This window comes from Pelodiscus sinensis, chromosome 1, assembly GCF_052426305.1.
Source record: "Pelodiscus sinensis isolate ZL-2025 chromosome 1, ASM5242630v1, whole genome shotgun sequence".
NCBI lineage: Eukaryota > Metazoa > Chordata > Testudines > Trionychidae > Pelodiscus > Pelodiscus sinensis.
Window position 1 is genome coordinate 94994924 of NC_143052.1, and position 18832 is coordinate 95013755.

General features: G+C 48.4%; 2 protein-coding genes across 4 annotated transcripts; both read left to right on the forward strand.

Annotated features, from left to right (window-relative positions):
* Window positions 1–476: 476 nt before the first annotated feature.
* Window positions 477–7994, forward strand: TST (thiosulfate sulfurtransferase). The gene is made up of 2 exons (XM_006133797.4): window positions 477–1134; window positions 7482–7994. The coding sequence occupies exons 1-2, from the start codon at window positions 540–542 to the stop codon at window positions 7778–7780; spliced, it is 894 nt and encodes a 297-aa protein (XP_006133859.1). The 5' UTR covers window positions 477–539; the 3' UTR covers window positions 7781–7994.
* A 524-nt stretch (window positions 7995–8518) lies between these two features.
* On the forward strand, window positions 8519–16113 carry CIMIP4 (ciliary microtubule inner protein 4). Of its 3 annotated transcripts, none has more exons than XM_006133798.5 (6): window positions 8519–8669; window positions 12139–12214; window positions 12843–13489; window positions 14031–14181; window positions 15617–15727; window positions 15940–16113. In XM_006133798.5, the coding sequence occupies exons 1-6, from the start codon at window positions 8661–8663 to the stop codon at window positions 16029–16031; spliced, it is 1086 nt and encodes a 361-aa protein (XP_006133860.3). In that variant the 5' UTR covers window positions 8519–8660; the 3' UTR covers window positions 16032–16113. The 3 variants fall into 3 exon arrangements, with proteins under 3 accessions (XP_006133860.3, XP_025045780.3, XP_025045781.3); XM_025189995.3 differs by lacking the exon at window positions 8519–8669 and adding an exon at window positions 8857–9068; XM_025189996.3 differs by lacking the exon at window positions 8519–8669 and adding an exon at window positions 9576–9671.
* The last annotated feature ends 2719 nt before the right edge of the window (window positions 16114–18832 follow it).

The window sequence follows — 18832 nt, forward strand, 5'->3', positions numbered from 1 at the left end:
ATCTGGATCTGAACTTCACGGCTGCCCCCACCTTTGGGTGGTGGCATGTCCCAGGCCCCAGCTCTTTCGTAAAAGTTTGATGGTCACAGGACGAGTCACTTTGGGGTGATCTGGAATGTTTGTCATATACAGCCAGTACTAGTTACTAATTTAATTTTTTATCACAGTCCATCACATTAATTTGATAACATTTCTAAAACTTTATGTTTACATTGATATGTTTTAAAAATGATTTTGGCTTTTAAGTAAGGAGCTGGCAGCATGGGATAAGGAATAAGGAGCAAATCTGCCAGTCTCTTGCAAAACTATTCTGGACCTGACAGCTGCGGGGAGAAGAGGAGGAGGGAAAAGAGGAGGGTGGAGTTTTTAGAGCTGTCTCAATCCAACCAGCTGATTGGTTGAGAACCAGACACCAGAGGCTGGGATTCCAGTAGGTTTGGCTCCTCCCCATATCACCTCCCTCCCTTCTGGTGGTACAGTTCCTGTTCGCACACAGAGTGCTAAGCTCTCAGTTCACTACACAAACAGTCTTGGACACAATGGTGCAGCAAGTACTGTACAGAGCTCTGGTCTCCACCAAGTGGCTCTCAGAATGTGTCCGGGCCAACCGGATTGGGCCCAGCCTGCGGGTGCTAGATGCATCCTGGTATTCTCCTGGGGAGAGGGATGCCCTGCAGGAGTTCCGAGACCGGCATATACCAGGCGCCTCATTTTTTGATATTGAGGAGTGTAAAGACAAGACGTCGCCCTATGAGCTCATGCTGCCCAGTGAGGCGCATTTCGCCGACTACGTTGGGCACCTGGGGATCAGCAATGACACACATGTAGTGGTGTATGATGGGGATGACTTGGGGAGCTTCTATGCCCCCCGAGCCTGGTGGATGTTCCGAGTCTTCGGGCACAGAACAGTCTCCGTGCTGAACGGCGGGTTCAAGAACTGGGTGAAGGATGGTCACCCTGTGACATCAGAGATCAGCAAGCCAGAGCCAGCAGTGTTTAAAGCCACCCTGGACAGGTCCCTGCTGAAGACCTATGCAGACATGGTAGAGAACATGGAATCCAAGCGGTTCCAGGTGGTGGATTCCAGGTCTGAGGGGAGGTACCGGGGGACAGAACCAGAACCAGGGAATGAAGGTAGGAGCAGTACATGGCGTCTCTTTCAGGTGGAGGTTTGCTCAGGCACTACTTCTCCTGCCTGCTAACAAATACACTTTGCAGTAGTGTATCAGGTTACACTAATACACCCCTCTCCTCACTGACATGCACACTAACAGGGCCTAAATTTCAACAAACAGATCTGACCCATTCAGAATTCGGGGGTGTTTAAATCTTTGGATCTGTTATAAAAGCAGGTAACTGTGAAGTTTAGATCCTGTCACAATATTCCCTGAAGTCAGTGCTTGTCTCCTGTGTCCTACTGCCCCTTATAGAGTTAATCATACTGCAGATGTGGGAGAATAGGGCCTCCTTATCTAATGTTAACAGATGCACATGATTGGTTTTTATACTTGCACTTTGCCTTCCTTATACATACCAGCAAAAGGCCAAGCGGCTGTAAACACAGCTCATTTTTCCTTGTAATTTGAGAGATCTGTTTTCCCTTGGTGAATAAATCCAGTTCCCTAATCAGCAGAGAACTTGATTGACTGTATCGTTGTCCTTTGGATCCTTACCAAAAATCCAAACATTTTGAAAAGAGAGAGTCCCAAACTCTGTCTCAGGGTCTCATTTGCTCCCCCTCCCCCCTTCCCTTTCCCTGACAAACTGCTTGTACAACAGTAACTTTCTCAACCATGGCGGGGGCAGGGAACATTGTGCCTGGAGTTTCTATAGAAGCATGCCTGGAATGGAATCTTGCTCCGTTGGAAGTTAAAGGCAAACTCCCTTATTGCTAAATCAAAGAGTTCACATAGCACAAAACAACCCCTCACTTTTTTCTCCATTCTGCTCATCTGAAGAAGTGGATTTTGCCCATGAAGGCTCATGATACTATCTAGATAAATATAGAGAGTTTTGTTAGTCTCTAAGGCGCTACAGAATCACTCTTTTTTAAAAACACGAGATCCTTTTAAATCCCAGGATTTTTTTAATTCTCTCTTCTGATTTCTGAACACCCAGCAGACAGCCTGTCTTCACTCCATATTGTATGTGTGCACCCAGATTGTTGTCATTCTTATTTCTAGAGCACCATATGTGTTCCAGGGGTTTTACAGTTAGAAAGCACGAGAGACGCCTGTCCAGTGCTTCATTTGTGCCAGAGCTTTGCAGTTCAGAGCCCAGCACCTCTGAGTTTGCTGCATCAGTCATGAAAGTTAAAAAAAACCCAAAACCACTGCGTGAGTCCCAGAATCTTTTCATTACAAATTAAGCACTGGGCTTGCCCCCAAAAGATTACTGGCTAAGGTCCTGATCCTCCAGTGAAATCCCTGCAGGCAGACCCCTGAACCCCACCGGAGCTCCATTGACTTTGGTGGGGCTGTATATGGTTTGAAGGGTCCACATTTGTAGAACCAATGACAGGACTGGGATTTAAACGAAACACAAGGTCAGATGAGGATGGAAGAGGAGGTACGGCATGACAGGGGTTAGAGGAGTGAAAAAATCATGAGATGTGCTCGTGGTTAGTTCCCTTTTTAAGTGTATTAACAGCTGGGATTGTATTTTAGTTCACTAAAGCAGAGGTTGAAATTCAATCTGAAATGCCATACAAAATACCCCTTGCTGGTGGCACGTGGATTCCACACTCTTGGAGTGGAAGTAGGGAGTTGTCACTGGCCAGCAAATGCTGCAAGAACTCCAGCATTTCAGTGACTGTTCATTTTTACGTTTGAATTAGTTCCCCAGGAGCATGGGTGCCCCTTTTGTGTTTGTGCATGTATCCCAGCAGAGGAGACTTCCAGGAACACGCCCACAGCAGTGTGCGCTCAGTAAGCTGCTAAAAGCTGTTTTCAAATCAATTACCACCCCAAATGCAAACTGCATATTGTAAAATGCAGAATTTACACTCGGATATGCAATCTGAAATGAATGTTGTGGTTGGCTGATTACATAGGTCATTGCCCTAGGGAGTAGCCACCCAACAGTCCCAAAGTGTGGCACTGCCAGCAGTCCCCACCTCAGTTCCCTTTGCCAGGGTGGATTTCCTCAGTTCTCCATACCTCCATCTGTTCTGGAGAGGTGGCGGAGCCCTTTGTCCAAATCACAGAGTAGCAAAAACCAGCTAAAATATCCCACAAACAAAAAAGGGTATTCTGCCTTTCAGGAGCAGTTCTTCAGCCAAGACTCTCTTCCCAACCCTCCTCTGGGCTACCTGTGCCAGTTTTTATGGCTCTGGCATAGTGTACTCTACCCTCAGGCTGATTCCCCCTGAAATACTCTTCTCTGACCCCTTTTGGATTCTGTTCCTTGCATCCTTTCCTAGCCTCAGCTAGGCAGCTAGCTTTGGGCCTTCCATAGAGGCAAGGCCTATCCACTCCCTGGCTATGTCTACACTGCAGGCTTTTTGCACAAGAACAGCTGTTCTTGCGCAAAAACTTGCCAGGTGTCTGCACTGCATGCACATTCTTGCGCAAGTAAATTTACAGTACAGCGTCAGAAAACATGGCTTCTTCTGGAAGAGTTATTCCTCTCCCCACGAGGAATAAGCCCCCTTGCGCAAGAGCTCTTCCACAAGAGGGCAGTGTAGACAGGCAACATGATTTTCTTGCGCAAGAAACCCCTATGGCTAAAATGGCCATCAGAGCTTTCTTGCGCAAGAGAGCATCCATACTGCCATGGACGCTCTTGCACAAAAGCACATCTCTTGCGCAAAAGCACATGGCAGTGTGGACTCACTCTTGTGGAAGACCTTTTGCACAAGAACTCTTGCACAAAACAGTTCTTGCGCAATAAAAAGCCTTCAGTGTAGAAGTAGCCCCTGAGTTTCCACCAGCACAGTGAGCGCTCTCAATCCTTTTATAAGGCCTATGTGTTCATTAAGCTATCACCTGACCATTTTAACTCTACTCCCTCAGGGTGGGCAGCAACTAATTAATTACGGCACGGTTGTTGCTCATTTCCTCATTCCCCTTTATAGGCACTAGGCTCTTTGCCACCGTCATCCAATCAAGGTCACGAGACCATGAAACTTAGGGTACGTCTACGCTAGCCCCCTAGTTGGAACTACGGAGGCTAATGAGGATGACCGAAATTGCTAATGAAGTGCGGGATTTAGGTTGGCCAGAGGAAAAATTTCCTAGTGATCAGGGTGATTAAACAGTGGAATAAATTGCCTAAGGAGGTTATGGAATCTCCATCTCTGGAGATATTCAAGAGCAGGTTAGATAGGCATCTGTCAAGAATGTTCTAGTAGGTGCTTGGTCCTGCTGTGAGGGCAGAGGACTGGACTTGATGACCTCTCAAAGTCTTTTTAGTATTCTATGATTCTCCCACCTATGATCTGTTCAAGTTGTAAGTTGCTTGGGGACAGAGGAGGTGTGTCTAGACAACAGGGTTTTGTCGACAAAAGTCCACTTTTGTCGACAAAACTATACCTGCGTCTACACTACCGCTGAGTTCTGTTGACATAACGTCGACAGAACTCAGCAGTTTTGTCGACGCTGCTAAACCTCATTTTACGAGGCATAACGCTTTCTGTCAACAGAGTTCTGTCAACAGAAGGTGTTACTGCATGTAAACTGTCCTTTGCGTCTACACTACCATGTCGACAAAGCAGCTTGCTTTGTTGACAGACCTGAATGTAGTCCAGATGCTCTTTGTCGACAGAAGCCTGTAGTCTAGACGTACCCAGGGGTTTCTTTTTCTACCTATTTTGAAATAACATCTAGCACAATGGGTTCCAATCTTGGGTGGGTGCTCCCAGTGCTACCATAATCAAATAAATAAATGACTACATTATAAGCCATGTCACATTTAAAATATTAGGCACAAACCATCTGCCCAGCAAGAGTCATTTAATGAAAAACTTGTGAATAAATACATGAGAGAGTCTCTCAGTTTCTTGTCAGGCAGCAGAAAAAGAGAGTCAACTTTCCCAATAAGTTGTTTGTTAGGAATTACTGCCCAGATCCCTGCCACCTTGTTTTTCTCCTGCTGATCTACAGCCTCATCCCTTGTGTTCTCTGACTCCTCTGCCCTCTTGCTCTTCCCATCCTCCTGAATTCCATTGTTCCTTGCTCTCCACCGACTGTTTTCTGTTCACCCTGAAAGACCCGGGTAGGAGAGAGGGATGGAACTCAGAGGACATTTCTATGCTTTATGGCACCTTGATGATTGAGTGTCTGTATTCAGCTAGCATTTGATTAACTCACTTTATGTTATTTTTGTTAGATGTGAATGCACACTGAGCCTGCTCTGATGGATATGCTTTTAATAATAAAAAACGTAAATAAAAATAAATCAAATCTTTGCAATGTAAGCAACCTGTGGGTTTGGGTCTGGAGACACCGAAGGAATGAAGCAGCAGCATAATTTACAAAAAAAAGCTAGGAGTGAAAATTATTCTCAGCTCAGCACCTGCCAGGGAATGCTGAGATTGTTTCCAAGGGAAGTGTGTGGATACTGCTGGGAGCTGGAGCCAGTTTCTAAGGCGCTCAGAGGAGACAAATCGAGAAGCAAATGAGACGAATAATGTCCGTCTGGAGCAGTGGGTTATCACACAATCACTGAGCAGCCTTCCAAAGAGACCTAGCATTGTTATAGATTCTGCCTCCCAGCCCTCAAGTTTTACCTGTGGGACAAAATAACAAATTACAGACTTTGCAGCATCCCCTTATGATGCTGCATCCATGAGTGATGAAACTGCATCATCATCACATATAGACACAACATTGTGATGCTGCATTATGATACATGGTCATGGTATTGTGAGGCCTGAAATTAATTGGTAACTCTTTAATCTGGCTTTGTAAGAGGGGGGACAAATCTATGGCCATCAGGACCATCCCACTGTTTTGGGCGTTGGTGCCAATCTGTCTTTAAGACTTAGGTTCTCATTTATCTGATTGTCCCATGACTTGTCTCTTCCAGGCTCTTTAGAAATGTAAACCTGTCTCTGTCACTGGTGAATTGTTTCAAGCCAGTGTTTAAAGTCTCCTACTCTTATAGGGCTGAATCCAAAGCCCATTAAAAACAATGGAAAGACTCTCATTGACTTCAGTGGGCTTTGGAACAGGCTTGTGACGGGCTACGTCTACACTGGCCCCAAATTCCAGAAAAGGGATGCAAAGCAGGTAAGTCAGCATAGGGAAATCCGCGGGGGATTTAAATATCCCCCGTGGATTTAAATAAACATGGCCGCCGCTTTTTTTCCGGCTTGGGGAAAAGCCGGAAAAAAGCGTCTAGACTGGCGCGATCCTCCGGAATAAAGCCCTTTTCCGGAGGATCTCTTATTCCTACCTGAATCCTACCTGAAGAATCCTACCTGAATTCCTACCTGAGGAATAAGAGATCCTCCGGAAAAGGGCTTTATTCCGGAGGATCGCGCCAGTCTAGACGCTTTTTTCCGGCTTTTCCCCAAGCTGGAAAAAAAGTGGCGGCCATGTTTATTTAAATCCACGGGGGATATTTAAATTCCCCGCGGATTTCCTTATGCTGACTTACCTGCTTTGCATCCCTTTTCCGGAATTTGGGGCCAGTGTAGACGTAGCCACGGTGTTTGCTGTGTGTTTCAGCGAAACATTTCAAATCTCATTCATCATTTTTGAAGCCTTCTCAGCTGGCACAAATTAGCAGAATTTCCCTGAAATAGTTTACACCAGCAGAAAGTCTGACTCTTATTTATACTGAAATGGAGTGGATTTAAAAAGCTACAAAAGTTCTCCACTCACTTTGACCCCACTGTAACTGACTAGTCAGTGGTGACCCTAAATGCTCAAGGCCTGACAATTTTCTCCCTTCTCTAGGAAACCATCTGAGTGTGACACACCCAAAAGCTGGGCTCAAAACAGTTTTCATGATAGTCCTGGCTTCTTAATGTTCACATAACCCCACCCAACATAGCTGGCAGCAGCGATAATTTCATTAACTCTTGGAGCCAGATTTTCACCACTGACATAAGCACATGTACCTCTACATAATTTAACCCATATAGTAAATGGTAGAGGCTACTGGATCTTCCAACCTGATCCTCTTTTTACCTATTTTGTTGAGTTTCTATTTACGCCAGTCCCACACATATCTGCTCTAGTCTGATCTTGAATCTCAGCAGTCATGGTACCTCTGGCCATGAAAATTCTTAGGCCCAGATTCTCTAAGGAAGTTAGGTGCCTAACTCCCATTGCAATTGATACACCTAAATATCTTTGAGAATTTAGCCTTAGCCAAGGCTTTTACTTCTGTAGCTTCCAGCTTGTCACTCTGTACCCCCAGTGTCATCTCAGCTTGTGAAGCATTCTCCTGAAGGGATTTAGTGTTTTGTTATGGGATGTCTCTTTGAATGTTCTCCTCACACGTTCTTTTTTCTCTCTTGGGGGGTGTTTTAGGGCTTGACCCAGGTCACATCCCTGGCTCACTGAACATGCCCTTCTTTGAATTCCTCACTGAAGCTGGCTTCGAGAAGAGCCCAGAGGAGATTCGGAGCATGTTCCAGGAGAAGAAGGTGGACCTCTCGCAGCCACTCATTGCCACGTGCCGTAAAGGGATCACAGCGTGCCACATTGCCCTGGCGGCGTACCTCTGTGGCAAGCCAGATGTGGCCATCTATGACGGATCCTGGTCAGAGTGGTTCCGTCGAGCCCCGCCAGAGCACAAGCTCTCTGAGTGGAAGCGCAATAAGGCATAAAGGGACAGAGGCTGCATCGCAGTCCGTTAGCATTCATTGGGAGTGGGGTTTGTCAACGGTCTTTGTTCAGGGGAACTGGGAACGAGGGCAGGGGCAGCATTGCATTCTCTCTGTGTTGTAGCTAGTCCAGTTTTGTAAGACCAAATCATAGGCTTTCAGGCTATCTTCCTTTTTTAATTATGCCTCTGAATAAAAGTTCTGCCTTCTGATTGTGCATCTGTGTGTGCCTCTTATCCTCCCCAGTGAATTGGGGAGCTCGCCATGCTGTGATGCTACTCTGTGCATCTGAAGGAAGAATAGCCACGTTATGCAGGGGGAAAGTTACACTGTCCCATGAGAGGTTTTGAGAAATCCCAGCTGGATTGGGAACTACTGAAACCAAGTTACCAACGCCCCCAAAGAAATGGGGTGAAAGCATAGGGCTAGGCATCAAGCATGACAGGGTCTAGTTCTGGCTTTGCCATGGATTCATTGTGTGGCCTTGGGCAAATCACTTAACCTACTTTTCCTAGTCTGTAAAAGGGAGGTAATGACATTTCTCTCCTGGGGAAGTGTCTGAGGAATGTTTGGGTGGAAGATGCAGTAGAAGTGCCAAGTCCTATCAATTGTTATTATTTTATTATGAGAGCCACCAAGGAACCCCACACACGAGGGCCTGTGATCTTTCTGAGACACGAACTTTTTTCATCCCCAAAGATAACACCCAACTGTGCCTTGTTTATTTTGGTTCCCATGGTAACTACAGCTCACAGATGGGGAGGGTTGTTCCCTAGCAACCATCCCTGAAGCTTGCTCTCAGTTCCACCTCTTTGCCTGCACTTCTGGAGTTCAGCAGGACCTGCCTGGTTAGAAGAATCACTTTGTCATCTCAACTGAGACCATGGAACAGGTGAGCGAGACATTTATGAGAAAAGCTTCACCTCTGAGCCTCCTGGAAGCTGAGCCCAATTGCCACCTCCCTTCAGACACAAAGAAACTCAGACAGACACACAAAACAAAGACAGGATGAGCCAATCAAAGACACCATTTCATAGGTGCTGCCACAGTGCTTGTCAGGCCTGAGCCAGCACATTGATCGCACTATCTTTTTTATGCCCGTCCAGGCCACATGTGGCAGGCGTGCGGGGCTATTCTTGGTCACCTCTGGCAGCTGATACTGAGCCCCATTTGGCAGGAGATACCAGGCCACTTCTGGCAGGTGTATAGTTCATCTGTAATAATAATAGTGCTTTTCCCAGCCAGAGGCGTTGTAAGAATGGCACAGCAGTACCTTCAGCAGCCTGAGAAGGTTAGTTTTTTAGCTCCATAGAGACAACTCGCTTCTTTCTCCTTGGTCAATGGGAGCCAGAATGACAGGAGAGCCGGGACACAGTGAAAATACCGGAGGAACTGTGCTAGTAATTGTCTTCAGGAAAAGGCAGAGAAAATGGTTTGGTGATTGTATAGCTCTTTGGCCAGGAGTTGTTTTTTATGATATATATGTGTGGACATGCTGAGCACAATGTGCTCCGTGTAGGAGTCACTGGATGAAAGTCTGTGGCTTGTGCTATATAGGAAGTCAGACGAGACGCTCTAATGTTCTCTTCTGGTCTCAAGAGCTATTGATTTGTGAATGGGGCCTTCAGTTCAGTTAGAGTAGTTGTGGGCGACCTGTGGCCTGCGGACCCCCGGCTGCCTCTCCCCCACGCGCTTCAGGCTCTGAGGCACCGAAGCCCTGCATTTTCTTGCTCCTCCCCCTCCATTCCAGCAGGAGGGGACCATAAATCACCTGATTCGGGCTCTGTCCCCGTTCCTCCCCCTTCCTCTCAGAATGCTGCAAATCAGCTGTTCGCGGCTGTTCAAACTCTGGGAGAGAGGCTCCGAAAGGGCTGGGAGAGAGGGGGAGGAGCAGGTAAGTGTGGGGCTCCAGTATCCCAATATGTGAGAGGTGGATGGGGGTGGACAGGAGGTCTGGGGGCTGCAGGTGGCACCCCAGTGGGCTGCGGGCTGCTGTGGTCCACTGAGGTGAAGGAAGGCCACTATTCATGGTTCCCCACCCCTGAGTGGGGTAACGTAGAGTCCTGCAATCTGTTAAAAATACAATTAAAATGCTTGGGTGTTCTCAAAAGGGATTGAAAATAATTCAGAAAAGAATGTAACCTCTAGGAGCTGCTGTAAGAAAAATACTAAGTAGCAATAATGATAATGCAATTAGTCCACATCCCAGAAAAGAGGATCTGCCTGTGAACTGTAAAGTCACTCAGCTTATCAGAAGCTGGAGCAATCAGGGCGTGTCTAGACTACATGCCTCCGTCGACGGAGGCATGTAGATTAGCCAGATCGGCAGAGGGAAATGAAGTCGCGATTAAAATAATTGCGGCTTCATTTAAATTTAAATGGCTGCCCCGCTCTGCCGATCAGCTGTTTGTCGGCAGATTGGGGCAGTCTTGACGCGACGCGCTGACAAAGAAGCCTTTCTTGATCGGCACAGGTAAACCTGGTTTCACGAGGCATACCTGTGCCGATCAAGAAAGGCTTCTTTGTCGGCGTGTCGCGTCCAGACTGCCCCGATCTGCCGACAAACAGCTGATCGGCAGAGCCGGGCAGCCATTTAAATTTAAATGAAGCTGCGATTATTTTAATCGCGGCTTCATTTCCCTCTGCCGATCTGGCTAATCTACATGCCTCCGTCGACGGAGGCATGTAGTTTAGACGTACCCTCCGAGTGACTAAGTTAATTGCTTTGTGACCAAAGGAAAGCAAGGGAGGCAATACTTCAAGCCTTCTGAGTCAAAGGGTGACCCACAACTGGGAGACCTGCAGAGCTGGGAAACAAACCATCTTCAGCCCATAAACATGGAAACAATAATGGTGGTAGCTTGATTTAGTCCTAGGTGGGAGGCAGGAGTTAACATTGGTACCAAGTGGGGCAGATCCATTTGGTAATGTAAAGTCCTGCAGTCTGTTAAAAATACAATTAAAATGCTTGGCTGTTCTTAAAAGGGATTGAAAATAATTCAGAAAAGAATGTAATTCTGTGCTATGGGGTGATCATGTGCCTTCACTCAGGGCCTGATCTAATGGCCAGAAAGTCAATTGCAACCAGTCCAGGCAGGGACTTCACGAGAGTTGGAACAGTGCCCCATGAACCCGCATTCAGGTTTGGCTATCCAAGGTGTAAGATTAGTAGCAGGCAGAGAAGAGCAAGGACACAAGTTAAAATGTGTGGGTGGGATCTGACTTCGGCAGCTACCTAGACACTCTCCCTGCAGAAGGCAGTCAGACTGGGGAGTGTGCTGCCATTGCAGGGCTCAGAGTAAAATACACTAGGGCTATGTCTACACTGCAGGCTTTTCACGCAGGAACAGCTTGTCTTGCGCAAAAACTTGCCGTGTGTCTACACTGCATGTGCGTTCTTGCACAAGTAAATTTACAGTACAGCATCAGAAAACAGGAATAACAGAGTTATTCCTTTCCCCATGAGGAATAAGCCCCCTTGCGCAAGAGCTCTTGCGCAAGAAGGCAGTGTAAACAGGCAACATGATTTTCTTGAGCAAGAAACCCCTATGGCTAAAATGGCCATCAGAGCTTTCTTGCACAAAAGAGCATCCACACTGCCATGGACCCTCTTGCACAAAAGCACATCTCTTGCGCAAAAGTACATGGTAGTGTGGACATGCTTTTGTGGAAGACCTTTTGCACAAGAACTCTTGCGCCAAACAGTTCTTGAGCAAGAAGCCTTCAGTGTAGACGTAGCCTAGCTGTTTTTTTAAACAAAAGGGCTGGCTAAATAGCATTAGCTAGTACAATTTGGGTGAGGGTGGTCAGAACAAAGCATATAATGATCACTGCGCTGTGCAAGAAGGATTTCCCTCCCTATGTGCAGCATTGCAAGGAGTCCTAGTCACGTCCCCTCCCCATCTTTGTCGGTCTTGTCTAGTTAGACCTTAAGCCCTTTGGAGTAAGGGCAGTCTCGCACTGTGTTTGTGCAGCATCTGCCACAACGCAGTCCTAATCTTGGGTGAGTCCTTGAAGTGCCACTTTAATATACGCAATAATAAAATGTTAATGCCCTCTCTCCATGGCAAATAGTATTCTATAGGGATTGATTATGCAACACTCCAGGCTGCAGCTTTTTGGACCATTCCCGTGGAATACTCTAGTGCTTTTTTTTTATGACAGAGGATTGATGGACCAAACGGCTGCTCTGGCATGGTAATTCCTAGACTGATCAGGTGCAGCAAATTCTATATTAAGCTGGTGTGGCATCCCCTCAGTTTGGTTGGGCTCTGTCTAACTTCTGATAAACATCTGGCCCAACCCAAATTCCGAGCTCCTGCTCTCTGCCTACCTAATACAGCCTTTGTTTCTTTTTCAAGGAGGTGCCTATGACCTCAGCCTCCCTTTCACCTGCTGCAGGAAAACATGAGTCTATACTAGCCAATGGCTCATCAGGTATGAGACACAATGGAATGGCTGCTTTGTTCACTAGCCACAACTTTGCACTCAATCTTGCTGACGTAATTCCCAAATTCCATGGGAGTTTTCCTCCATCCTTTTACACGCTATTTGGGTTCCTGTGTGATTGCTTGTTTGCATGAGTACGTGTTGATTAGATATACATGTGTACGAAAGGATGACCACATGGGTTTGTGAACTGATTAGCTACCTTGCCAGTGAACTCCAGTGGCAGCTAGATGCGCTGAGCCAGAGCAGCTGTGGCCATGGAGAGACCAGTGGGCTGGGCAGTGGGACCTCACTGCCGTGGTGGGACCTTGTGGCTAAGGCAGGACCGAGAGTAGGTGGGAGCTCATGGGGTCAGCAGAATCCCAATACTGCAGCTGTGATAGGGCCAGGTGGTGGGCCATGAAGCAGGCACTAATTTAAAATGGTTAACCACTTACGCTCTAGCATGTAACTGATTAACCGTTTTGATATCCCTACTCACAGACATGCCTATGCTGCAGGCGTGTGTGTGTATGCAAGCAGGGCCATCCTTAGGCATAGGCAGCTGCATTTAAAATACCATCCTCTATCAAAAGGATGGCAAATCTGTGGAGCTTTTCCTTCTTTCTTTTTTTAGTGGAACCTGAAGATGGCAACAAGGAACATATCCTGGCAGGGGCAAGGGCCAGCAGCAAGAGAACCTCCTTGAAAAGTTCCAGTAGAACCTCCTGGAAGGTCTCCAAGAGCCCTATAGAGAGTGGAACACCCACAAGTTCTCCTCAAGTCAAATCCCAGGCGTCCCCCTCTGCACAGCATCTCTACACCAGAAGTTATAGCAAACAGAATCTCCGACCCAAAACTCCTGCACGGTATCATCTCACCGGAGAAGGAGAAGCAGCCCGGGATGTCTCAAGTTCTAAGGAACTGGCAGTGGGGCAACATCAAAGAGGGAGGACAGGAAGTCTCTTACATCTTGCAAAGTCCACCCAGAAGGAGGCAGAAAATGTCCAAGCCTACTCAGGTGGCAAAGAACCAGGAGCAGGGCAACATCGACCGCTGGGACTCAGGGTGCCTGGATCTCTCCGAAAGACCTCCAACACCAGCCATAAGGAAGCCAGGGAATTCCGGAATGGCTTACGTGCTAAGGAGTCCTTAGCATCCATAGGGCAAGACGTGAAAGCCGAGGGGAAGCTCTTTCAGGAGAAGGAAAGCAGCATAATCCCAGTTAACATCAAACACAAGTTCGGGAGCAGCATCGTGGAGGATCTTGTCACCGAGGAGCAGGTTGTGGAAAAAGTGGTGCAGGAGGCAGGGAGAGGGAACTTTTGGGGGAGGGTTCAGTGATTACAAATACGGCATCTGGAGGAGGGTTTTTTAGGGGGAGGCATGTGGACTTTGCAACTGGAGGCAGGTGAAGTTACTCCAGGGGAAAATTCCCTCTCTCTCCTTACACTCACAACGAAGAAGCAGAAAGTGAAGACTATTAGAGACAACAATAGTGTTGTAGTGCTAGATGGCTTGAGGCTGGGGTGGGTGGGCAGCACCCACCCACAGGCCGTATTCAGACTTGTTGCAAGAAGATGACACTCTATTGATTTCAGCTAAGCTACACTCATTTACAGCAGGTGTGAATTAGCCTGTGTATTTAGGGTGCACCGAATCATCAGGTTTCATGCTGGTGGCAGAGGTATACAGGAACAGGGCTTGCCGGGGGGGATTAGGGTACATCTTGGGCCTGCAATGAGGGCTGGAGGTGCCTCCAGGGAGTTGGGTGCACATGGGGCTTATGGGGCAAGACTGACTCCATGATGTTTGTGCTTGCCAGGCACGCCGAGCTCTGTGTGAGGCTGGTTTGATTGAAGGGCAGAAACGACTCAGCAACCTGACACCTAAAATACCAGAGAACCCCATGGCCACCACACCCTTTGCTGATTATTTTGAACTGGGTTACAATCTGAGGTCAAACATCTTCCAAGGTGAGGGGCCCTTCATTTCTACCTCCAGCTGTCCCTGTACTATTTGCACTGCCCTGGGCTCCTGCAATGGTGTTTGTGTCTCTTTAACTACACCTCCTCCCTCCCACTCCTCCTCTGCTCACCCCTCGGATTCAGAATGCTCCTTTAGCAGGATACAGTGTTAAAACTGGGGGTTAAATGAGGCATGGCGGTGGGTCCCTTTTTTGCCCATTCCTCCTTTTCTTTATCTTCCCCTCTTCCTTCTTTCCAACCAGCAACAGTGAGACATGAGGGTCCAGTGCAGCCACCCATCTTTCCACCATCCAAGAGCTGCCTAGCGGGTAGCTTTTGCAACCAAACATCCCACATTAAAAGCCCCAGTTCAAATCGTAATTCCTGTTCCTCTTTGAGGCCTTTGCAGATACTCTGGTCTGAAGCCTCTTCCCCAAGCCTCCGTGCCTCAAGTCTTCCGCGATCCCTCTAGCTGGTCTAAACTGATTGCTGATCTAATCCGATTGGTGAGCTAGGTGTTCACACTGCTCTTGCCAGCTTGGTATCCGAGAGCCTTTTCTGCAGGCACCCCTCCCCCTGCTGCTCTATGTAGCGCCATAACTAGGTTTTTTTGCACCCAGGGCAAAATATTAATTATGTGCCCCCTGTCCTTAGATTAGCACGCGTCACTCTTTTTACTTTTGTAGCTGATTATTTTTACTTACTGCGCCTCTGCATCCCTCATTATGATGCTCCCAGAGTGAGTGCCCTGCTTTCCCTCCCCTTGTTATGGCCCTGGCTCTACAAGCCCCCAGGAGTTGGATTGGGGTTATTGTGTGATGTGCCTGGCGTAGCATGCAGGAACCTCAGTGGAGAGTTAGGACTTTTGTATAGGCGGGTAACAATGAAAATAGTCCATCCCCAACAGGAAGCTCAGACTTGGCCTCAGCCAGTGACCAAAAGCAAGCCCGGGTGACTTGGGAGAATGAGGTAACAATGAAGCCAAGAAGAGCTGAGCAAGTCTGAAGTCACAACTTGCTATTGCCTAGCAAGGGCTGGATGGGAGTGGTCTGGAGGTGGCTCAGATATTTTTTAGGGAGGGATTTAAGAGGGTGAATCGGTGGCTTTGTGAGTTACACCCAGGCATCAGAGCAGGTGGGGAGACCACACATAGGTGCTTGAGGGAAAAGTAGGCCTTGGGCCATGACTAAAAATGATGCCCCACCATGGGCCTGCACTACCTAAGGACAGGAAGTCCTAGCAGACAATGGGCAAGAATTCGCTGGACAGAGCCCAAGTGATCACAGACCCCAGCAGAACACAGGGCTAAGTCAAATCTGAATGAAAATGCTAATTTCACATTCAGAGCCCTTTTCTCTGTCCTTTGTGATGGTGGGGATGCATCACAGGTGCCAGCAGCAGAGTGGCTCAGGGTAACAATTCCTGCACATCCTGTTTCTTACAGGTGGCCCATTAGAGAGTAAGAGCCTGATGAAGGATTCCTATACACCAGATGTGATTCAAAGGGCAGTCAGAGACCCCAAGCATTGGCATGGAAGGAAAACCGATGAGCTAGGTAAGTCTTCAGTCACGTGAGCAGGCAACTGATGCACTTCAGAGATTAAGAAAGGGAGCTGATGGGTTAAAGGTGGGTATTGTCACAGGAGAAGAGCCATTGAGCCAGGGCTGAGCACTCCCACAGGCAGGTGGAAATCCTTCAGGCCCACAGGGAGAGCGGTATCATTAGGAACGAAGCAGTGAATGAACTGTAGTTTGTCTTCTTTCTAGGGCGATGGCATCAGAAAAATGCCCTAAACCTTAACCTGCAAAAAGCTTTGGAGCAGAAATATGGAGAGAAGAACAAAGGTACCAAATCCTAGAAGGCCCAGGGTAAAGAAGCGAAGCACACTCCAGCTGGAATCCTTCTCTGCCTCGGCTTAGAATAAACCTCTGTGCAGGCTCGATGGGTGTGCTGGCTGAGCGTCAGTGATACCAGTGGCAGGAAGAGAACTGGGCAGTCAGCCGGCAGAAACACAATGGCAAAGCCTCTTCTCCCAGGAAAAGGGAGGGAGAGTCTTTGGGGGCAGCAGCCTGTGAGGGGACTTTAGTAGCCATGGAAGCAGTTCTCACAGAATCCCCGTGGGGTGAGAGTGGGGGGCGGAGAGGCCCACTGAAGTGTGCCGTGTGGGGGTGCAGAAAGGAAATCTGGGACCGAATGAACAAGGAGACTGACTGTCCAGCAGACTGGGGCTAGCATTTAGGAAATAGCAGGGCTGGATGGGGTTTCCACTGTGGAGAGAGAATGTATGCACATGCGCGCAGAGGAAAACCCCCCACCCCCATGACTGAATGATCATGGACGGCACTTTGAAGGCTGCCAGCCTCTTTGTCTGTCTCTCCCCCTGGATTCTGTACACCGTTCTGAACAGCAGGAAGCTCCGTGGGGACCTGGCTTGGTGAGATGCAAACCAGGCAGAAAGCTATCTGTCTGTGGGCACTTTGTGGGAAGGCTCTCTTGCAGGTATTTGTAAGGGGCCAGTCGCTCTCCATACGGCATCAGGGTGCAACTCTGGTCCCCATCAGGGGCTGAGAGTGGGAGGCAATTTCCTTCCCTCTCGTAATTCTGAATCTGTTGATTTCTGTTGAAGAAATGTGGTGGGCAAGGGGGTGTCACACAGTAACACATATCCCAGGCTTGGGGGGCAGGGGTAGTTTGGGATCTGCTCAGGGCTGTCCTGTCTGACACAGTTCCTCAGAGAACCCAGGGGCTTCTAGTGCTCGCACCTTCCTGCTGGCTTCTCACAGAACGCCTACTTGCCACAAAGAGTCTGCAAGGAGAGAGGCGCCCGCTCTTTCCCCAGCTGTCCCACCATAGATACTGGAACTAAGGGTCCTACGGGGCCGCCACACCCCCTAGATTGAAATGGTTTCCATCATATCCAGGATTTACAGTTTGGTTCAGTGGCTCTCAGCACCCCCATGTACAAATTATTCCAGCACCCCTGGCCTCAGCCTCACTCCACACCCACAAGCTTGGAACTGCTGATTATTTTGCCCTCTGACTCTGGGCACAAAGTTGGGCTGTTTGCCTGTGGGACTAGGTCAGAGGGAGCGGACTGCAGCAGAATTCCAGGGTTTTGCAAGGAGAGGTTAAAATATAACTAGCAATACCTGTGGGACTCTCCCACCCTCAATCATTAACCATTACAGGGGTTGGGCTGTTCCAAGGCACCGTGTGTGGGGGGGCAAAAACTGCTTACTGACTAAAAAGGGAGACCAAAATGCAGGTCACAGAGGTCTCCTATTAGGCTTCCTTCTGCTTCCACATGGAGCGGCACAAGACCCAGCATGCTTCCAAGTAGCAAAGCACCACCATTCACACTGCGTGCCTGGGCTGATGCACAAAGAGGCTCCACGTGCCAGTTCAGTGCAGCCCTCAAGGCGCCCAGTTAGTGATGGAGCTTGTGTTGGTGCCTCAGCATTCTGACTGGAAAGCCTCAGCGCCTGAGCCTGCCATTCAGTGCCTTTGAACAGCACCTTGGGTTTGGCGCCACACAATGTGAGCCCGGGCGGTGCAAGCAGAACCTCCAACGAGCACCCACCACCGTCAGAACGGAGCCTGCTGCCAGCCAAGGATGCTGCCCTGTGCTTTATGCAGATAGAGGCTGGGCATTTCTGGTAGCTTGAGGCCAGGAGATGTGCACAATAAAACCTCTCTCTTCGGGGCAGCCTACAGGAAATTGCCCATGCCTGAGAGCCGGCTGGAGCCGCAGTGAGAATTGCTGTTAATTATTCATTCATATAAATAAGGAAAAGGTCCAATGATTAGTTATGTGCACCACTGGCCAGGCCTGTCCCCAGGGAGGAGGAAGGTTAAGGGGACTACTGCCCTGCAGCCCAGTGATTCAAAAGGGCCTGTGGCAGCCAGAGCCCCAAGCCTTTAACCTCACCACCAAAGCCCGGGCAGCACCGAAGGGCTGGCAGAGGGAGGCTAGCTCCAGCCGTTTTGCCGGGGGCCTCACCTCTTCTAGGACCATGGAACCAGCCCCCCACCTTTCCTATGGGCCCAGCAATTCTGTTGGCCCCCCGTCATTGGTCTAGGTAACTGCTTACTTATATTACTATTGGTCTGTTCCTCCCTCCTGCCTTTAATTAGTCTCACATTTGTACAACCTTGCCTTAAATTACATTGGAAGCACTTCATAGCCCAGGCGGTGTCACCTTATGTGTGTGTACAGTACCCAGGCCTACAGAGATGAGCTGGAAAGCAGAAAGCAGGGAAGCTGGAGGTGCACAGTGAGTAGATAAGCATCCAGGCACCTGTGTACATGGGCTGCTCATACATGGGGGTTTTACAGTCTCATTCTACTGCTTACATAGACACAATAACAAAACCAAAGCACAGACTGGCACATGTGGCCTACGCTAGTCACAACAAGCTCAGGATTGGCATAGCAAGGTGTGTAATAAGTCAGGAATGAGTTGGGCTGGAAATGCTTTGGAGAGCGTCTCTCTCCACTCTGGTCGGCCTGAGGCAGTGCTGTCAGCCCCTGGCTTTCAAAAGCAATGAATTCACTTATCTCCCCATTTAAAAACAAACACGTTTATCGGAGCTCACATTATCTAAAGGAGGAATGACACTGCTCAATGCAGGCCTAGCAGCATCCAATTACCATCACAG

Bases quoted from the DNA above. Each gene is read 5' to 3' on its own strand.
- TST (XM_006133797.4), top strand. From the start codon at position 540: ATGGTGCAGCAAGTACTGTACAGAGCTCTGGTCTCCACCAAGTGGCTC. The intron at 1,135-7,481 runs GTAGGAGCAGTA...GGGGTGTTTTAG, and splicing joins ACCAGAACCAGGGAATGAAG to GGCTTGACCCAGGTCACATC.
- CIMIP4 (XM_025189995.3), top strand. From the start codon at position 8,889: ATGTGGCAGGCGTGCGGGGCTATTCTTGGTCACCTCTGGCAGCTGATA. The intron at 12,215-12,842 runs GTATGAGACACA...TTCTTTTTTTAG, and splicing joins ACTAGCCAATGGCTCATCAG to TGGAACCTGAAGATGGCAAC. The intron at 13,490-14,030 runs GTTGTGGAAAAA...TGTGCTTGCCAG, and splicing joins ATCTTGTCACCGAGGAGCAG to GCACGCCGAGCTCTGTGTGA.